Raw genomic sequence first — 19,469 nt, 5'->3', positions numbered from 1 at the left:
GGCGACAAGCAGGCCGCGGCGTCCAGGCCAGGCCCCACACCCCCCGTTACTCCTGACAACCGCGCGCCCGCCCGCCCGCTGAGGCCCGGCTTCCCACCCCCGCCCGACGCGGGCCTCACCCGGATCTTGCGGCTGATCTCGGTGCCGATCTCCATGGCTCCGGGGCCGGCGGTGGGCTCAGCACCGCGAAGGGTTCCGCTTACTGGGAGCCGGACTCCAGCTCCCAGCCCGCAGCCTCACCGCCTCCACCACCGCCGCTCCCGGCCGCGCGCTCTGCGTGACCCGCCCCCACCGGCTCGAGCCAAGTCGAGCGCGCCTGCGCCTAAGCCTGCGCCTGCGCGCACTCGGGCCCGGGGAGCCGGCACTCTGGCGACCTCTGCTGGCCGCGAGAAGAGCCGCGGTAAAACCTTAGAATCAAAGTAAGCGTAGAGAGAGGACTCCCCTCTCCCCATATCTACTAATTCCTGAAGTGGTCTCATTAGTTTTTAATTGCTGCATAACAAATTACCGCACACATTTACCATCTTGTGGTTTCCATGGATCTGGAATCTGAACACAGCTTAGCTGGACTCTCCGCTCAGTGTCTCATAAAGCTGCAGTTGAGGTGTCAGGAAGGCTGTGTTCTCGTCTGGAGGCTTCACCGAGGAAGAAGCCACCTTGAAGCTCATTTAGGTTGTAAGCGGAATTAATCTCCTTGCAGCTTTATGAGTGAGGGCCCCAGCTTTACTCCTGGCTGTTGTCTGGAGGCCACCCTCAGGTCAGAGACGTTGCCCACACTTCCTTGCCAAGGGCTTCACCAACATGGCTGCTCACTACATCAAGCCCGGGAAGAGAGGATCTCAGCTCAGGGAAGGCCCAGTCCTTCTTTTAAAGGCTTTCATTTGATTAAGTCAGGGCTTCCCAGACCCTGACCCCCAAATCAACTGATTTAGGGTCTTAATTACAAAATTAGATTGCAAAATCCTTCATCCGTGCATATTCATTAGCTGCAAGCAAATCACGGGTGCTGCCTGCACTCAAGGGGAGGGGATTACAAAGGGTGTAAACAGCAGCGGCAGAAATCTTGAGGCCACCTAGGGTCTGTCGGCCACACGGTCCTTCATCTCATAGAATCCTTTTTTTCTTCGGAATTACTATAATGTCTATGTGGGAGCTACTAGTATGACACTATCCTTTCTGTAATGTTCATCTCATTTGCGTGTATGTGTGTGTGCACATGTGGGTTTGTCCTCTCTAACAAAATTATAAACTCCTTGTAGGTCTGTATTTCTCCAGATTTTCTTTGGGGACGCTAGACACTTAGTAAGCACTTATTAAATATTTGAAGGATAAAATTAATTAATGACCAACATTACAAAAGCATTCCTCACGGATAAATCCAATGATCATGCACTCATTCAACATTGATGAGAGGCAGCAGAGCAGAGTGACTGAGAACAGGGACCCTGGAGCCAGGCTGTCTGGGTTTGAATCCCAGCTCTGCTACCCTCTCTGAGACCTTAGGCAAGTTGCTTATCCCCTCTGCCTTAGTTTCCTCATCTGTGACATAAGTATGATACTAGTTTCTCCTTCATAGAGTTATTATGAGGATGAGGTAAGTTCATAGTTGGGAAGTATTTCGAACTGTGCTTGGCTCATTGCAGTACTATGGTTGTTGATTAAAAATTAAATGCCTACCCTGAGTCAGATGCTGTGCTACGAGCCAGAGCACAAAGATGAGTGAGACTGAGTCCCTGCATTCACAACATTCACAATCCAAAAGACAGGCACCTTATATTTATCTCTTTACCCACCATTTCAGAACTAAGAATGCAAACACATGTTTTGTCATTACTGCATACAAAATCCTTAGTCAATATTTAGATAATAGTGAAAGAACATTTTATGAAAAATAGAGAATGTTTTCATTAAAATGTATTCAGAATAGGTAAAACTTTTTTTTTAAATGTATACAAGAAAGAGTCAACTTTCAAGACAATCCATTTAAAACTGCAGAAGGAGACTCGCAGGCTGCTTAAGAACTTGCATATTTAGATCTCAGGAGTGTTTCTGGATCACAGAGGGGATGACCCCACTAAACCGATGGTGTTCAGTGGTCTGACATTGTTACAGGTGCTTCCCTGTAAGATGCATCTTCATAAAACACATTGCATCCAGAGGAAGATGATCATAATGATGCCTGAAAGAAACCATTAAAGGGACTAGTGGTATTCAACTTGAAAAAGACTAAGCAGGACAATGAGAATTATTTTCCGGCGTGGAAGTTCTCTCCAGTTCAGGTGGAATGACATATTTTGCTCTAGGAGACAATGAGGACTAGATTTCAATGAATCCCAGTTGAGGGCTCTGGGCTGTTTTTCAAAGAGAGAAGATTACTAAAAAGAGCATTGGTTTTGAAGTCAAAGAGGTCGAGTACTAACCCCAGTTGCATGGAGTCCGTTGTCTTCTAACACTGGCCCCCTAGCATCTCCAGCCTCCTCTCAGGGCAGCCTTCCAGCTCGGTGCTGCAAATCATTTGCAAGTGTCGGGGGGGAGAGGAGGGCAGAAGAGAGGTGTTTGGGGGTGTCCTTCAGCCTGGAATGCTTTTCTCTTCTTTTCTTTGAATGCCTAATGAACTTTTTATTTTTCCTTCCAGACTCAGTGAGAAGCTGATCATAGTGATAAACTGAATATCACTCCACTTAGAATATCTACCCATTAAGTATATTTGCCTACTAGAATTATATATTCACCTGTTCCTCACATGGTGAGTCTTTGAGAACAGGGCCATACATCTTTTTTTTTAACTTTTTTTTTTTTTGCGGTACGCGGGCCTCTCACTGTTGTGGCCTCTCCAGTTGCGGAGCACAGGCTCCGGACACGCAGGCTCAGCGGCCATGGCTCACGGGCCCAGCCGCTCCGCGGCATGTGGGATCTTCCCGGACTGGGGCACGAACCCGTGTCCCCTGCATCGGCAGGCGGACTCTCAACCACTGTGCCACCAGGGAAGCCCCATACATCTTATTTATCTTTCTCTTTGGAGCATTTGGCTTCCAAGAGATGAGGTTTGAATAGGCAAGTTTTTTCATTAGTGAATATCTCATGGCATGTCTACCCTTGGATCAAAAGTCCTTAAGTGTTGGGAATTCCAGTCACAGCAATTGCTTTTGCTACTGAAGCTGACATACTTTTCTTCATTCTCTTGTCCACTGAGCAAATATATTGCCAGCATCATCATAGTAATTTATATAGTGAGAGATAGTGGGTACTCACCAAGTATCAAAGCAGATTAATTTCTTAACCCCTAAGGAGGTATCAGTCAGTGTACCACCAAAACCACAATTTCTTTCCCTTTATTGAACATCTTTTTACTGTAGAAATTTTTAAATGTTTACTTTGTATTAAAGAGAATTACCTTCACAGGAAGAAGAATGTATATCACTTCTGGGTAGCAAGAGGAGGTAAATATACAGACAGATATGTAATTGCTTATTCATCTACACGCTCTCTGTAGACGGGTACATAGTATTGTGGTAACACCAGTTACCTCCAGGAGGAGAGCAGGAAAGTAAGAAGGAGGCTTTTCACTTGCACCGTTTTGTATCTTTTGGGGTTGAACCATATAAATTATTTCACTTCCTTCCATACAAACAGATGCCAATAATAATTTCATGCCGAACACTTTGAAGCCTTTGTTCAAGTGGCTTGTCACGGGGCTGTTACTGTCAAATTAACATGGTTGCAGGAAAATAGAGCTTAAGGACTTGGTCAGCAAGTGGCACTTGTGGACTGTGAGGGAGGAAGTTCAGCTCAGTGTATAACATCGCTTGGGTTTTACAATCATTTTCTATTTTTAAAATTCTTTTATTTTCTTCCCGATTCAATTAACAAGTTTTTATTTAGTGCCTACCCTCTGCCCAGTAGTGTCCTAGGAATTCTAGGAGATATAAAAGAAGCCTACATGAAACAGTTTTTAACGTTCTTGCCAAGTGTGGGGATCACTGTGGAATGGGGTGGCTAGCAAGTTGTGTTGGAAGCAGAGCCTTGAATTGAAGCTTGGAGAGCAACAGAAGGCTTAGACAAAGGGAAGGGGGGCCGGAGGTGCTCTGGGCCAGGAGAAACGGTTTGATGGGGGCAGTAGGGGAGAAGAGAGGAATAAGGATGGTCCGTAAGAGGCTGAGGCCGATTTAGAAAGGCCCTAAAGGTCAGGCAGAACAGCTTAGCCTTAGGGGTCCATTGGGAGGAGACGTAAGCCTGGTATTCACATGGAAAGAAGAGAGAGCAGAAACCAGAGGCATGGGACCGCCCTTGTTGCAGTAAGTCAGGTAAAATGATGAGGGATGAAGGTTTGGATTAGAATGGCGGGGAGGGAGGCATTCAGGAACAAAGAGGAAAGAAAGCATTCATGAGACGTTTCAAAGGAGGAAGTGGCAGGCCTTGATGATAGGCTGGAGATGGAGAAGACTTACACGTAATTTCAGTTTTTCTATTTGGGGAGACCAGAGAGCCACTCATTTTCTCTTTTCTTTGCACACAAATTGACCCCCTCATGGTGTCCAGTTGAAATTCAATTATAAGCAGAATTGATTGATTTTCTTCCATATAGAAGCACATGTAATCCTATTTGCCTTGAGCTCCATTACCCAAGCTGAGTCCTGCCAGGGGTTTGTTCTTCCATCGCACTCCTACTTCCAGGATGGTGCTTTCCACTTAGGCCTTGTTTGTCATGTGTATGTGTGGTGTGTAGGTTTATTACCCACTAGACTAGAAGTCCTTTGTGAGCAGGGACCATGAGTAAGTACTCACTAAGTGTCTATTAACTGTTGAACAAAATGAGATCTAAATGAAATGTAACATAAGAAAGCTTTCCAGAAACAAACATATTTTTTAAAAAAATCATTTAAATAAAATTTACATAATAAAAATTTCTCTGCTCCAATCACTCAAACCATATGCCAAGGAAAGGTGAAACACCCTACTGTGATGGTGTTAGGGACACAGAATTTTATTCCTTGGCTTAAGTGTTGCCATGCAGTAATAAAAATAATAATGCAGTGTAATAATACCATGTAATAATAAACATTGCTAATAGGGCTTAGAATGAAACATTTCACACAAGTTACTGGATAGTGATTATTATTATTATTATTATTTTCGGTATGTGGGCTTCTCACTGCTGCGGCCTCTCCCGCCGCGGAGCACAGGCCCCGGACGCGCAGGCCCAACAGCCATGGCTCACGGGCCCAAGCCGCTCCGCGGCATGCGGGATCCTCCCGGACCGGGGCACGAACCCGCGTCCCCTGCACCGGCAGGCGGACCCCCCAACCACTGCGCCACCAGGGAAGCCCAGATAGTGATGATTATTATTATCATTTTACAGGAGATGAGCAGGCACAGAAAGGTTAAGAAACTCGCACACGGCGACCCAGCTAAGTAAGCGTTGGCGCTGAGATTTGAACCCAATTTGACTCTGGAGTTCCCCATCCTTAAGAGCTCTACTTTGTACTGCATTAAGCATACAGCTCTTTTGAAGACCTACAGGTTATTTGAGGCCTAACCCTTTTCAGGGGAAGGGGACTTTGCCACCCTGTACTACCAATCAGTGTTTTTCCTTTTTTTATGGGCTATATCCTTAGACGTAAGCATGGGAGGAAGAAATTGAATGTTTGAACTGTTTTCAGAAATGTGTAAGAGTAAACGAACAACTCCAGCAATAATAGAATTTTACAGAACACCTAAGAACAACACGGGAGTAAAACCCTTTACATGGCACAGAAATAATATCCCCCTCCTCTCATTTTTATTAAAAGCCTTGCTTTATTTGGAAACTCTTAAAATAAGTGGTCATAGGATTAAAAAAAGCCGCGGCGCGCCCCCTCCCCGGCGGCCGGGCGCAGCTGTCCGCGCCTCCGCCGCCCGCATTCCAACTCTCTGAGGTCACGGGCAGCCACCGCCTCCCCGGATCCGCCCGCCCGGCCCAGGGGGAGGGACGCCCGGCCCCGGCCGCTCTGCTGCTCCGGCCGCGCGTCCTGTGCCCGTCCGCCCGCCTTCCTGCTGCCCCGGCCCCCGGCCGGTTTCTTTGTGCGGCGCTGCCGGCCGGCGTGTCCCTTCTCCGGGCCTCTCCCCTCGCCGCGGCCGCCGCGGGACCCTGCGCGGGGGAATGCTCTGCGGGCCGAGTTCGGGGAGACAGGAAGTGAGGCGCGCGAGCCCCATGAGCGCGCCGCGGCGCGGGCTGGCGTGCGGGCGCGGCTGCAGCGGCCGCGCGGCGGGGCCCCGGGAGGCGGGCCGCTGAACGGGGCGCGCGGCCCCGAGGATGCGGGAGCGGGAGCAGGTGAGGGCGCGGGGCCCGGGCCGGCGGTCGGCGGGCGGGCGCGGGGCCGAGCGCTGGCGTGTGTCCGCGAGCCGGGACCCCGGAGCGCGTCGGCCGGCCCCGGAGTCCTGGAGGATGGGTCCCGGCTCCCAGACCTAAGGCAGGAGCGTAACAAAGAAAAAAAGTCTTCCTTTTCCAGGTTCTCTCTGATCTACTTGAGTAATTTCTAAAGGGGTCTTGAACTTGTATTCTGAACGCCTCGGCTGATTGTAGCGGCTTAATTCTGGATCAGAGTTTTAAACGTTTTAGGCATATTTGTGCCTCAGAATATTAAGTGCGAGATTTGCTAGGTAACTTTGGCGAGAAGGCGAGTAGGGAAGGACTGTTTCGTGGTGATGACTTGTTTTGGTTTTGGTGTAAAGATTGTTTACTCTGGAAAAAAGAATTCTTGGGTCTGCAAATTCCGACTTGTGATTTCTGCAAATCCCGATTAGATTGGCGGCTCTTGGCATGCCCGTCTTCTTTTTTGCTGAGAAAGCCTTATAATAATATGCTCGCAAACACGTTCAAAACACTCCGTGTGCTCCAGGTGACAAGCGCTGTATGCCTAATGGTTGCTGACAGATTTTTTTTTTTTTAAGTTTGGGATATGATAGAAATTTTACTCTGAAAGTAGTTGTCTGCTGTCCCTAGCACATTTTATTCTCGAGTTCTACGCATAAATGTTTTGTTCAGGAGAAACATGGGTTTGATTTAATGCTATAGATCTACATATTATTCTAAAAATGTCATATACTCATTTAGTGATTGTTTTATTTGAAAGCATCATTAGCAGAATTACGTGTAGTGAGGACTTTAGCAACAAGGCGGGAAACTACAGGATTCAGAATTAAACTGTATTTGAGGAACTTCTGAAAGGTGATGTAAAAACATTAAAATGAATTCACAAATATCTCGGACTGCCTTCTGAAACCTTGAACAGAATTTAATATATACCTGTTTTTTATTTCATAACAAAGTGATTTTGTAGAGAAACAAAATATCTCCTAGTATTTTCCTTCAAAAGCTAATTATGAATTTTCTGTTTACTTTAGTAGTTAGATACGTTAGAATTCCAGATCCAACTACCTTTCAAATTGTTTCATATTATTTTACACCCGAAACAGACATCCCCCCAAAGCATCTTAAATTTCTACTCCTCTATCCAAACATTCATAACTTTATGACATCATTTGGTAGCAAATACTGCACCTAACTGAAAATTAAATGTGTCAATTGTTAATTTTGTAAATTATTAAGAACATTATTTTTACACGTCTTAATAAACAAAAAGCAAGCTATTCTTAAGGATAGATCTTGGGGAAAAATTGCATCTGATACACACACACACACCCTTCAGCTTTTTCAATTACATTATAACATCTACCAAAATAAAAGAGAAAACATTGGCTTTTCTTTATCCCTGATTCAGTAAAACATTTCACACTCAGGGACAACTGAAAGTTTTACTCTGTTTGCTTCATCAGAGCTTAAGTTAATGATTAAGTTATATAGTGTAGTACCTACTGCCTACAAGGCATAGTTTTATATAGTGTAGTATCTACTGCCTTCAAGGCAGTGAAGAGAATACCATATTTGAACACTCCCCCAATGCAAATTTTCATCTTTCCTCTGTACTTAATGTCCTCTTTCCAGTTACCACAATTTCTATGTAAAATTTACCATCTAATCACTTGAAAGGGTATTTAGTATATATGTATATATAATCTTTTAAAACTTATACAAACACTCATAACTTATCAGGCAATTTCCCAGTTGAAAGCTTATTATTTAAAGTTCTCATTTCTTGATTTTTTTTTTCTTTCATTTTGCCTCAGCTATCTATTTGGTTTATACTCTGACATAGAAAAGAGCATTGAAAACTGCAGGTGGAGTCCATGTCTTTTCGTAATATCTATTTTCTATTACCCCCTTTAGTATGGTGCTTTTACCTTACAAAGGTACACGACAAATGTTAACACAATTCTTTATGTAGTTCTAGTTTTCTTTTTTTCCTCTGGCCTTCCTCCTCTATTCCTGGTTTTTAACTTTTATTTTTCTTACTATCTGGAGATAAACAGAGCTCAAAACCAAAACAAAATCCAAAAAGCAAACAGAAAATCGTGGTTGGGTCCTTATTAGAGATACAGCCATGTATGTAATTATAGCATGCTTGTAATCTCCTTAAGAGCAAGGACGGCTTATTAGGACTCGTCTTAGATTTCTCTAAAGGGCCACTACACTGCCTTGTACTCAGAGACGCAATACACTTTTGTGGAATGGAATTATAAAATGTTAAGTTTGGCAAAGCCTAGTGTAATAGCTAAACTATATACTCTAACTCTGCCACCCCCCAGCCCTGAGTGCCCATCACCTCTGGGGCTGAGACGCAGTAGAAAAAGCGGAAAAGGGCAGAGGACTGGGAATGAGGAATCTGGGATCGGTTCCCAACTCAGCCCGTCCTAGTGTGAGGCTGAGAAAGCCGCTTCTCCCGAGGCCTGAGTTCTGTGTCCGCCAGATGAGAGGGTTGGGGGCTGCCCTTGCCCCTCCGCGCGGTTCCCGGCCCAAGTTCAGGGTAACCAGCCGCGGCCGAGCCTTGCCAAACGATTCATCCTCGGGGGAAGCCTCTGTTCAGAAGACAACGGAGAGTGGGAACCGTCCCGGGATTCTGGAACTATCTGGGATTTGGTCGACTCGTTTAGGGGAACAAAAATCCAGCCAATGTAAAAGTTCCAAGCTGCCGCTCAAGGCCAGTTTGCTTCCGCCCAGGAGGTACCACCAACGGGTGTTGTTTAGAAAAGTTTTAAGTCGCGTATTTTGGCGGGGGTCCTGAAACTCCAAATCGGGATTCAAACGGACCCCACCCAAACCTCTCCCTCGCCTCTGGGGCTCTAGCCAGGTCCTTTAAGTGTTCCCTCCGGCATCAGCGGGAGCCTGTACTCTCCTAGAGCATCCGTCCGGAAACGCGGTCGCAGGCGGAGGGTTCCGGAGCCTCTGAGGCTGTGGGTTGCTCGGGCAACGCCGCCTGCTTTTCCGTGGGGGGAGGACGAGGGAGGAGCCGGAGCTATCCCTAGTCTTCTTGGCCTCACGGTCTTGTTGAGCAGCGTCCTCCCAGCGTTAACTCGGGAGGGCGTTTAAGGGCCTTGCCCCCCTCCTCTTCTGGGCTGCGGCCCCGCTTAGGTGAAGGCTCACCGCCTCTTTAGGCGTCCCCATCCGGAAAGGGGCCGGGGCCAGGGCCACGCTTTTCAGAACTAACACGCGTCTGGTGGTAATCCGATAACAAGCATTTGTAGGGTCTTTTATAATTTGTTTATAAATAAATCGATTTAGTGACGTAAATATTTATAAACCAGAGAGTTCTACAAATGCTTGTTAAGTGTTCACCTCGTTTGAACCTCACAGCTGCCATGTGTTACAGGGGATTATTCCATTCGGGTTCAGGGTTAATTTGCCTAATTGGGACTGAGAATTGAACGTAGCTCTTTTGGAGGTTTTTTGCAATTATCTCACTTAAGGACTAAAGAACCCTAATATTTGGAGTATCGGGGAGCCAAAAAGAGTTAACTATGAAAAAAAAAAACTTTATCTAAAATAGAAAGAGGACCACTAATGCTAGCTACTAAATTTGGGGTTATAGTAGTGTCAGCCATTATCTCATTTAATCCTGAAGTTAGCCACACGTTGTCACCACTATCTGTGGGATTGAGTGAGGGGTGGAATCTGACCCAGGGCATAACACAGCTCTGATGATAAATTTCCCCACTGCCTCCCGGATCCTGCTAATGCCTTACTTTTCCAGAAGAGAGGGAAAGCTTAGATACAGCTTTATTAATTTTTAGTTTTGAAAACAAAGCGCAGATTTGCTATTGCCTATGTAACCGGTGTTCCTCTTTCCCCAGCACTGGCGTGGGTGCTCCCATCACCTGGTCTTTGGAGACTCAGTTGCTTTTTAATGGCGGCAGCAGCTGCTGGGTGAGCAGCCGGAGACTGTACAGTACTCCTCCCTTCAGGACAGGATTGCTTTCTCTCGCCATTACCACCACTGGATTGGTGGCGGTGCTTTTCCCTTTTCACCCCTCCAACTCTTGAAGGGAGAAGAAGATGCCACTGCCATTTGGATTGAAACTAAAACGCACCCGGCGCTACACGGTATCCAGCAAGAGCTGCCTGGTTGCCCGGATCCAGCTGCTCAACAATGAGTTTGTAGAGTTCACGCTGTCCGTGGAGAGCACTGGCCAGGAGAGCCTAGAGGCTGTGGCCCAGAGACTGGAGCTGCGGGAGGTAAGCCCCAGAAAAGGCTGCAGGCTTCTCTGGGCGGGCTTTGTTCCTTACTTCCCAGCTACTATCGGGCACGCTGACTGTCTTCTCAAAGTATGAGCCTGTAAGCCCTTCTCCCCACCAGGAAGGAATAATACAGAGCAAAGAGGTCTTTGCTTGGGTGTGCCCCGTAAGAGAATTACCAATGCCTGAGTTTTGAAAATGTTTATATGTTCCCCCAAAATGTTATCCAGAATGAGATAAGAATGCATTTTGGAATCTGAGTGAAGAAGCCATCTTGGAAATGGATCCTTTCGGGGGCCCCCCCAGCCATCCAGCTGACACTCAGCCAAGTCATCCCCAAATTCCTGACCCACAGAATTGTGAGCAAAATAAAATGGTTGTTTTAAGCCACGTTAAAAAAAAAAAAAAGGAATGCATTTTGGATTATCCAAGTAGTTCTGGTCTTCTGGTGTAATGCCACATGGGTCGTCCTGATCTAGTATAGTTTACTGACTTCATTCGTTCATTCAACATTCATTGATTATTTTGCACAGGCCAAGCCAAAATTCGAGAGACATATTGCCTCGGTTTGAATTCTGGTTTCTTCATCAATTAGTAGTTTAACATTACGTGAGTTATGTGACCTGTCTGAGCTCTGGTTCCTTCAACTGAACCATGGGATAACGGTGGTGCCTGTGGTTGTGATTTAATGTGCATGTAAAGCCATAGCTCTAATAACTATAGTCTGTTACAGTAATCATAGGGAAGTTTGCCCTAGAAAACCCCTAATCCAGTCTGTAGGAAGTTGTGAAGTCCTCAAGTATCCATATAGTGTCTTAAATTCAAAATGCTGTGTAAGGCCTGTGAAGAAAAGAGCTCTAATTAAACCCAGGACCCTTCCAGTCTTTGGCTGCCTGGTTCTGGGGTAAGAGAAAGATGGAAGAACGGGTTATTTCACTTAAATGCCTATGTTGTAGCCTTGACTGGAAATCCTGCTAATGGTGTAGTTCATAAAAAGTCAGGAATAGATAAGCTGTGCCCCTGGTGAACACCCATTCATTTGATCAGCCTTTATTAAAGACTTATTAAGTGCCAAGCTCATACGTACTAGGAGCTCACCCTACTGTTGATACCAGTAAGAAAGCAGGCATGATGCATGTGATGATGGGGTGCTATAGACAGCAGGGAGAGGCAGCAAAGGGGAAGGCTTCCCAGGACGAGTGATGTCTGAGCTGGGACCTGAAGATGGGGCAGGGAGGGCCTCTCAAGGGCTGGAAAAGACTATGCCAACAAAGGAACTGCACAAGGCCCAAGACACAGGCAGAGGAAAGGTTGTAGAGCAGGGGCCACCTAATGCGGGGTTCGTGTTAAAGGGTTTGGGCTTGTCCTGAAAGTAGTGGGGAAGTTAGTGAAGAGTTTTTAAATAGGCGTGTGGTGTGATTGTTTTTATGAAGCGTGAACCTTTTGGAAAATGACTAGAAAGGAATAGAGTTGCAGTGCAGATGGTAGTCACTTGGGTTTGGATGGGGCTGGAGAGAAATGAGTGGCATCTGGAGATATTCAGGACCTACCTATCAAGTAATGTGGAGGGACTCGCCCGGGTCCAGGTGGATCCTAAGGTTTCCAGTAAATGGTGGGGACTATATAGCTGAGGGAAGACACACAAAAGGAAGAGCAGGTTTGAGGGGAGCTGGGAGAGGTGTGTGGTGAGTTCAGTTTCAGACGTACTGAGTTTGAGGTGCCAACTGGGGATGTTGAGCAGGTAAAGTATGTGCAGGTCTGGAGTGCAGGTGAGAGATCCACGCTGGAGGAAAGAGATTTGGGGATCCTTGGCCTAGGCCAGTTAACCTGGGAGATGGTATGAGAGAAGAAAACGATGTAGCATACCCCTTGGGGTTGAACAGAGGGAGAACCTTAGAAGGAAACTGAAATGCAGCGGCCCAAGGAGAAAGTAAACCAGGAGCGCCGACCTCAGTGACTGGTCCTGCCTACTTGCATTCATTCCATCTTTTTGCTTCCTTCACCCATTTTTCCTTTTTTCCTATTTTGGTTTCTTTTTCCTGTAATTTCTTTCTCATGCACCAGGTCTGCGTACAACCACTAGAGTCAGCTGCTTGAGGAACTGTGGTTAATTTATTTTTGTACCCAAAGTACTACACGTGGAATGGGCTTAATAAATACAGGTTGAACTGAACCCACAGGCATTGCTTTGCTTCTCTGTTAGTCAAGAAGCCCAGAGAAGTTGCCATCCCTTGTTTGAGGTTATCAGACTCAGGAACAAGCAACTTCATACAGCCATGGGTATATAATGAGATGGATTTTTTTTTTTTTTTTTGGGATACGTGGGCCTCTCACTGTTGTGGTCTCTCCCGTTGTGGAGCACAGGCTCCGGACGCGCAGGCTCAGCGGCCATGGCTCACGGGCCCAGCCGCTCAGCGGCATGTGGGATCTTCCTGGACCGGGGCACGAACCCGCGTCCCCTGCATCGGCAGGCGGACCCTCAACCACTGCGCCACCAGGGAAGCCGAGACTGATTTTTAACAGAAGGGAAGAGTGCTCTAAATGGGAACAGGTGTGGTCTCTAGAAAATCTCTTGCCCCTGGACAGACCGTCCCACTATTTCCAACATTTAAGGACAGTCATGGTTAGAAAGTTTGTATAGGAAACTTTTCAAAGCTCCAGAAGCTCTGCTCTGTAGCATGTAAACAGATGGCTTAGGCCCAGGCCTAATCTTGCCCAATGACTGTTTAGAAATCATCTGAGTCAGGGCAACACCTGTTCTTAGTTTGTGTCCATACATCACTTAGGAGATTCATACCAAGAGAGAGTGGTATGTTATCTTGCAGTGTTCTCCCGTCAAGGAAACTCAGAATTATCATAGCATGTAGATTTGGCTGATAAGCTTTGCTACTGCCCAAATTTAAGCTGGGGGGAAAAATCTTTACTTTCCTTGCTTCGTTGAATAACATTTCACTTCTATTATGATAATTATAAGGGCTATACGATAATACCACTGTAATGCTGTACCTGGCAGCTTCAACTATATGGGTAATATTTTATTGCTTAAGCTGAATGTGTGGTTAAATGAGGCTTGTCAGTCTTCATTGTTTTTTGACTGTGTGAGGTATTTGATAATACATTAAGGAACTACAAACAAAAAGGTTAATATATTTGTATCCAATATAGTTAACTTAGATTGTCAACTTTTTTCAAAACCCACCATATTTGAACTGGAAAGTGGCTTTTAAAAATGGGGGGAAAAATGATTGCTGCAGGAAAATATTGCTGGTCATTACAGCACCGTCCTCTCAGAGCTGTTGAAGTTCCTTGCATATCATTCATTGAGTTTCATAACACTTTTTCAAGAGAAGCTATGGGAGTCTTTACAGAATTTAAGGGGAATTAGAAAACTTTCTAATTTTGAAAGTATATGTTAGAGAGGGTTGATGGAGGTGGTGAGAGAGGAGTGTATCAGCTGGGCATAACTACTCCCATGGGGCAGTGTGTCCTTGAATATCACAATCTAGAATGAGGTGGTCAGCCTTAAGAACCTGTTTCAGAGAGTAAGACCTGCGTTACCCCAGCTCGTTGAGAATTTGTAAAACCAGGTTGCAAGTTCAGTAATTTACGATGAGATTTGGACCTACCAGGGGCCCCAAGAATGTGTGCCCTCTGGCCAGGCCATGATCTCCCTTCAGGCAGGCCATGTGGAAGCTGGAGCAAACCAGAAATTGCTTGGTGAGCCTGGAATCCGAGAAGGGAAATTGCCCAGAAAACCTTCCATATCTTCGTAAGGGGAGTAGTACTGCCTCAGGGACCAGACAAGTTCCTCTGTGTATCCTTTCTGGGCTGTGCTAGGGTGGGCACTGCCTCTACTGGCCTCTTGAGAAGGCTGTTTAATAGAGTGGTTAAGACATTTGCCAGTTGGATTAGAAACACCTGGGTTTGGATCCCAGCTGCCACTTACCAGTTGTGTGACATTGGGCACCTTACTTAATTCCCCAAGTCCAATGGTTTTTCATCTGTAAATTGGGGATGATAATAATGTCTATTTGACAGTGGTTGTGAGGATACAATCTTAAATGTAAAACATTTAATAGAGGACCTAGTATTTAGGAAACTCAGTAAGTGTTATTCTTCAGCACTGTTATTATTTGTGACTCCCATTTCCACATTGTGGTGACTGACCTCTTCAAATTAACTTCTTGCTTTTGTAAATATCTTTGTTTCTTCCTTTTACTAAGAGATGAATACATGCTTGTTTTATAAAACGTTCTTATAGTACAAATAAGTACAGCAGCCACTGGTAATTGCACTTCTTACGTTGCTAAACTTAAATTTCTAGTATACCATTGTAATTTAGCAGTAATATTTGAACCTCTATTTTCATGCCAGCTGAAATTAATTTGTACAATGTCACTGCCTCATTGCCCTCAAATAGAGCTTCAGTAGGTTTTTACTTCTCTGATAGGGTTTACTTCTCTGTTTCTTCCCTCTTGCCCTCAACCTAACCCCTAGGATTTAAACAAAAAAAAATTTTTTAATGAGATTTTGGATTAAGGTTTATGTATTTTCTTTAGGGTATGTCTTTTTCAAGAATTCTTTTAAAATCTTATATTACGTTTGATAATCACATTTTAATCATGCTGTCATGGGTTTTAATTAGATTCATTGCAAAATATTATTTCTTATATATCTTAATCTTTATCTTAATGTCCTTATTCGGCTTAAATTTACATTTGGTTGGAGTTTTTATTTTAAGTTTTAAAATCTCCCGTTAGGAAACAGGGACGTTTTAGAAATCCTGGAAACCTTTCGGGGAATTCCCTGACCATCCAGTGGTTAGGACTGGGCGCTTTCACTGCGGTGACCTGGGTTCGATCCGTGGTCGGGGAACTAAAATCCTGTAAGCCATGTAGCGTGGCCAAAAAAAAAAAAAAAATTCTGGAAACCTTTTGAAGGTAATTTTTTGTGCTTCTTCTGTGATATGATAACACACACATTATGTGTTAGTTTTATAACTTAAATTTTAGAGGGCAGTTTCCTTTCAGCTATTTCTGAGTGTTTTGTGTAGAGGGGAAGGAGGGTCCTCATTGTTGTCTGCAGGTATGGCCTACATACATAACTTTTTTAAATAACAGGTTTGAAATTGAGACTGATCCTAAGCCACCCCTAAGGTTACCTCCAAAGCATTTTTTTTTTTTTTTTTTTTTTGCGATACGCGGGCCTCTCACTGTTGTGGCCTCTCCCGTCGCGGAGCACAGGCTCCGGACGCGCAGGCTCAGCGGCCATGGCTCACGGGCCCAGCCGCTCCGTGGCATGTGGGATCTTCCTGGACCGGGACATGAACCCGTGTCCCCTGCATCGGCAGGCGGACTCCCAACCACTGTGCCACCATGGAAGCCCCCTCCAAGGCATTTTGATGAATAAGTTGAAAAGTCTAACAAAACTTAGAAGTTCTTACTTTGGCCTCTCATTTTAAAATTATAATTATAGGCTTTGATATTTGGTTACTCTGTTGTGGTTTATCACAGATATTCAGAAAATGTTTTTAAAATTGTATTTGAAGTGCATCACACATATGTCAAGTTTTTATCCTTTGGAATGTAAACTCCATCAGAGCAGGACTGTGGTATCACCAGTGTCTGGAATAGTGCCTTGTACCTCATAGTACATGGTTGCTGAATCAGTGCCTACTTAGTTTAAAAATTAAGGTTCGTGTTTTGAATTTAGACTGATAAGCACAGACTGCAGTTCAGTTAAGTCAGCCTTTATTTGCTGTATGATTTTATTTCCTGGAGAGAGTTGAACATTTACCAACTTTGAACAGAGGTAGAAAAAAACCTTTCTTCGTTAGATTTTATTTCTTTTTCATTTTGGGCCTTCTTCTGAAATACTTAGAAAAAGGGTTTTAGAGACTCTCTGAGGTTAGATTGCTCTGTCAGGGGAGTGTCAGCTTCTCTGCTGAACTTTGAACAGGTTCTTATGTTTTCTGACGAATGGAGAAATTTTTTGGCTAAGGGATTTGTTGGAATAGAGAGGAATCATGCACTTAATACAAACCATTACTCAAGCACAACTTTAGAAAGTGTTCTTGGCCCTCAGAGTGTTTTATTTTAAATCAGTCTTAGGTATTCCAAATATCCACTGACCTATCTTGACTGTTATCTGAGCCGACCTCAAGAATTTCATGCACATTTCCTTCTGTACTAGCTGTTTTCATTTGGACTCTAAAAATAGCTGAAATATGTGTAAGGTAAGAGTATAATACCTGCAAACTTTTTAACCTTTGGGCTGAGTAGTTATTCATTCAGGTATGTATGTTATAAAACAGGTAAGACTGACATATAGACAAGGATCAGTAAATAGATCTATTGGACCATCTGAAGCAAATGTAAATCTTAGATTGGCCTCTCTACCTAGATAAAGAAAGCTTTCCAAAGTCCAAACCTGATTATAAATGAGCAAGGATTTTTCTTGATTTTAGATTTTCTGTTATTTGTCTTACTTGGTCTAGATAATTAATAACTAGTCATATATATAAGTAGAGGGACTATACATATAAACATGGAGATATTATGCATTTTAGAATAATGTATTATCACACAAGTTATTATAGAATTTGGACACCTGTTTACTTAAAGAAATGGAATATTCAACCTTCACTTAATTTCTAATAAATTTAAGGGGTGATAGTCTGAGATGTTTTTCTCTCAGTGCTGGATTTTTCACCTAAGAGACATTGGAGATGTCTTTGAATCTCTGTCACCAATGGTCTATCATAATAGTGTGGTCTCGGGCTTCCCTGGTGGCGCAGTGGTTGAGAGTCCGCCTGCCGATGCAGGGGACAGGGGTTCGTGCCCTGGTCCGGGAGGATCCCACATGCCGCGGAGCGGCTGGGCCCGTGAGCCATGGCCGCTGAGCCTGCGCATCCGGAGCCTGTGCTCCGCAGTGGGAGAGGCCACAACGGTGAGAGGCCCACGTACCGCAAAGAAAAAAAAATAATAATAATAATAGTGTGGTCTCGAGAAGCCGGTAGGAGGCTGCGACGTTGTGCCATTGTCTGAAGATTCTTCAATCACTATGTCAAGTGACACAGATGTTTCTCTTTCTTCATATGATGAAGATCAGGGATCTAAACTTACCGGAAAAGCTAGAGAGGCACCATTTGTCCCCATTGGAATGGCAGGTTTTGCAGCAATCGTTGCCTATGGATTATATCAATTGAAGAACAGGGTCAATACTAAAATGTCTGTTCACCTGATCCACATGCGCGTGGCAGCCCAAGGCTTTGTTGTGGGAGCAATGACTCTTGGTATGGGCTATTCCATGTATCAAGAATTCTGGGCAAAACCTAAACCTTAGAAGAGGAGATGCTGTCTTTGTCTTGGTGGTGCTTGCTTTAGTTAGACATCTCATATTGAGGTTATATGTTTATGTTGAAAATAAATTCTGTGGGTCGGACAATAACATGGTAATTTGGATATTGGCTTCCTTTCTTGCGGGCTTGATTTGCCTAGTGACTAGTTCACTAGCTAGGTCATTCAGGGGAGTCAGATTAGCACAAAAACATGTCACTTTTAAATGCACTTGATAGTGGTACAATGTCCACCTTCTTAAACTCTTCTGATAAAATTAGTTGTAAAGAGGACAACATGCCAAACCTGTAAATGCTCCCAGTTGCTGCAGACTGTCATCTGCTTTTGATGTAATGTAGGAGTCCTATTTACCCCAGTTAATTTAACTCTTTCTGACTGCCTTGTGGACGGAGTACTGTTTTTAAGGTCTGGCTGGCTCTTGAAGAACCCTTTCAGAACAGTGCACGGAGTACAACGTTATAAACCTCCCAGCAACTATGTGTGTGTTTTTAAACCAAACCTAAAGAGCTGGTAACAGCTGCTTTGAAGTAGTATCTGTTTCAGGATCATAGTTGTAAACACGAGAATAACTTAACTGTAGATCCCCGTTTAGCTGTTTTGTAATTGCAGAATTATAGTTTGCTGCTGTTATATTAGAATAATTTTGAAATGGCCTTTTGAAATAGAAGTGTGTATTTTAAGTGCTAATGCAAAGGTAAATGAAAAATACTTTTTAATTGTGTGCAGTCTGTTTATTTTCTCTGAAAGAATCATAAATGTTAAACTAAATATATTACCTGTAATGGAAGTGATTTATGAGCAAGTTGGTTTGGTCAGACATTACACAAACTTTGGTATACTACAGAATGCTTTGTTGTACCTGTGAAATTCTCTTGTCTAACCTGAATTTACATTCCATGGTGATAACATGGTAAATGTAGTGTTATTAAAGTAAGTGAACACACACACAAAAATAAATAAAAAATAGTGTGGTCTCATGACCATATGGAATTGAGATGAATTTGCTCATATGGGGAGGTTTGTGAGTTGTTACAAAATGGCAGACATGGGGAACTGACAGTGTTTTAGGGGCTCTAAGTTCTGTCATTGTTCTTGGTGTATATGGTTTCAGGTCTAATTCCTTATAATGCTAGACGCTCTAACAGCTTTCTGCTGTCCTCCTCGCAGGTGGATGAACATTGTCATGCTGGAAGCTTGACATGCCTTATCTCATTTAATCCTCACAATGAGTTGGGCATTATTTTTTTCCATTTTAAAAGGAGGAAACTGAAGTTCTGAAAAATTGGGTGATTTGCTATGCAAATCTGGGCAGTCATACAGCTAATATGCAGAAGAGCCAGAATTTGAGTTTGTATCTGTCACACTTCTGCTTGAACTTGAACTTTTAAAATTATAAATGACATGGACCCCTTTGAGACTGTGATCAAAATGCAGAATTTTGCATGCAACTTCAGGTGGGTCTCGGATACACTCTCTTTCAGTCATCTATGAGCTCAGGCTGT

At 44.1% G+C, this 19,469-nt stretch overlaps 2 protein-coding genes and 1 pseudogene across 5 annotated transcripts in view; 2 read left to right on the top strand and 1 right to left on the bottom strand.

The window, feature by feature from the left end:
* ZC3H14 (zinc finger CCCH-type containing 14) overlaps positions 1-254 on the bottom strand; it is a 40,297-nt gene extending 40,043 nt beyond the window's left edge. For 2 of the 4 annotated variants that reach the window (XM_007462733.1, XM_007462735.1), the window contains exon 1: positions 120-171. In XM_007462733.1, the coding sequence (XP_007462795.1) occupies positions 120-155 (36 nt within the window). In that variant the 5' untranslated portion in view covers positions 156-171. Of the gene's footprint in view, positions 1-119 lie in introns of all 4 variants that reach the window. The other 2 variants (XM_007462732.1, XM_007462734.1) reach the window with 2 other exon arrangements.
* A 10,175-nt stretch (positions 255-10,429) lies between these two features.
* PTPN21 (protein tyrosine phosphatase non-receptor type 21) overlaps positions 10,430-19,469 on the top strand; it is a 59,978-nt gene continuing 50,938 nt past the window's right edge. Inside the window, exon 1 of the mRNA XM_007462731.1 lies at positions 10,430-10,609. Coding sequence (XP_007462793.1) covers positions 10,430-10,609 — 180 coding nt within the window. The remainder of the gene's footprint in view (positions 10,610-19,469) is intronic.
* Positions 17,660-17,953, top strand: LOC103078116 (HIG1 domain family member 1A, mitochondrial pseudogene; annotated as a pseudogene).

The sequence above is a fragment of the Lipotes vexillifer genome, unplaced genomic scaffold, assembly GCF_000442215.2.
Source record: "Lipotes vexillifer unplaced genomic scaffold, Lipotes_vexillifer_v1.1 scaffold883, whole genome shotgun sequence".
Lineage (NCBI taxonomy): Eukaryota > Metazoa > Chordata > Mammalia > Artiodactyla > Lipotidae > Lipotes > Lipotes vexillifer.
The sequence above is the reverse complement of the archived record's forward strand: the minus strand, read 5'-3'. Positions and strand labels throughout refer to the sequence as shown.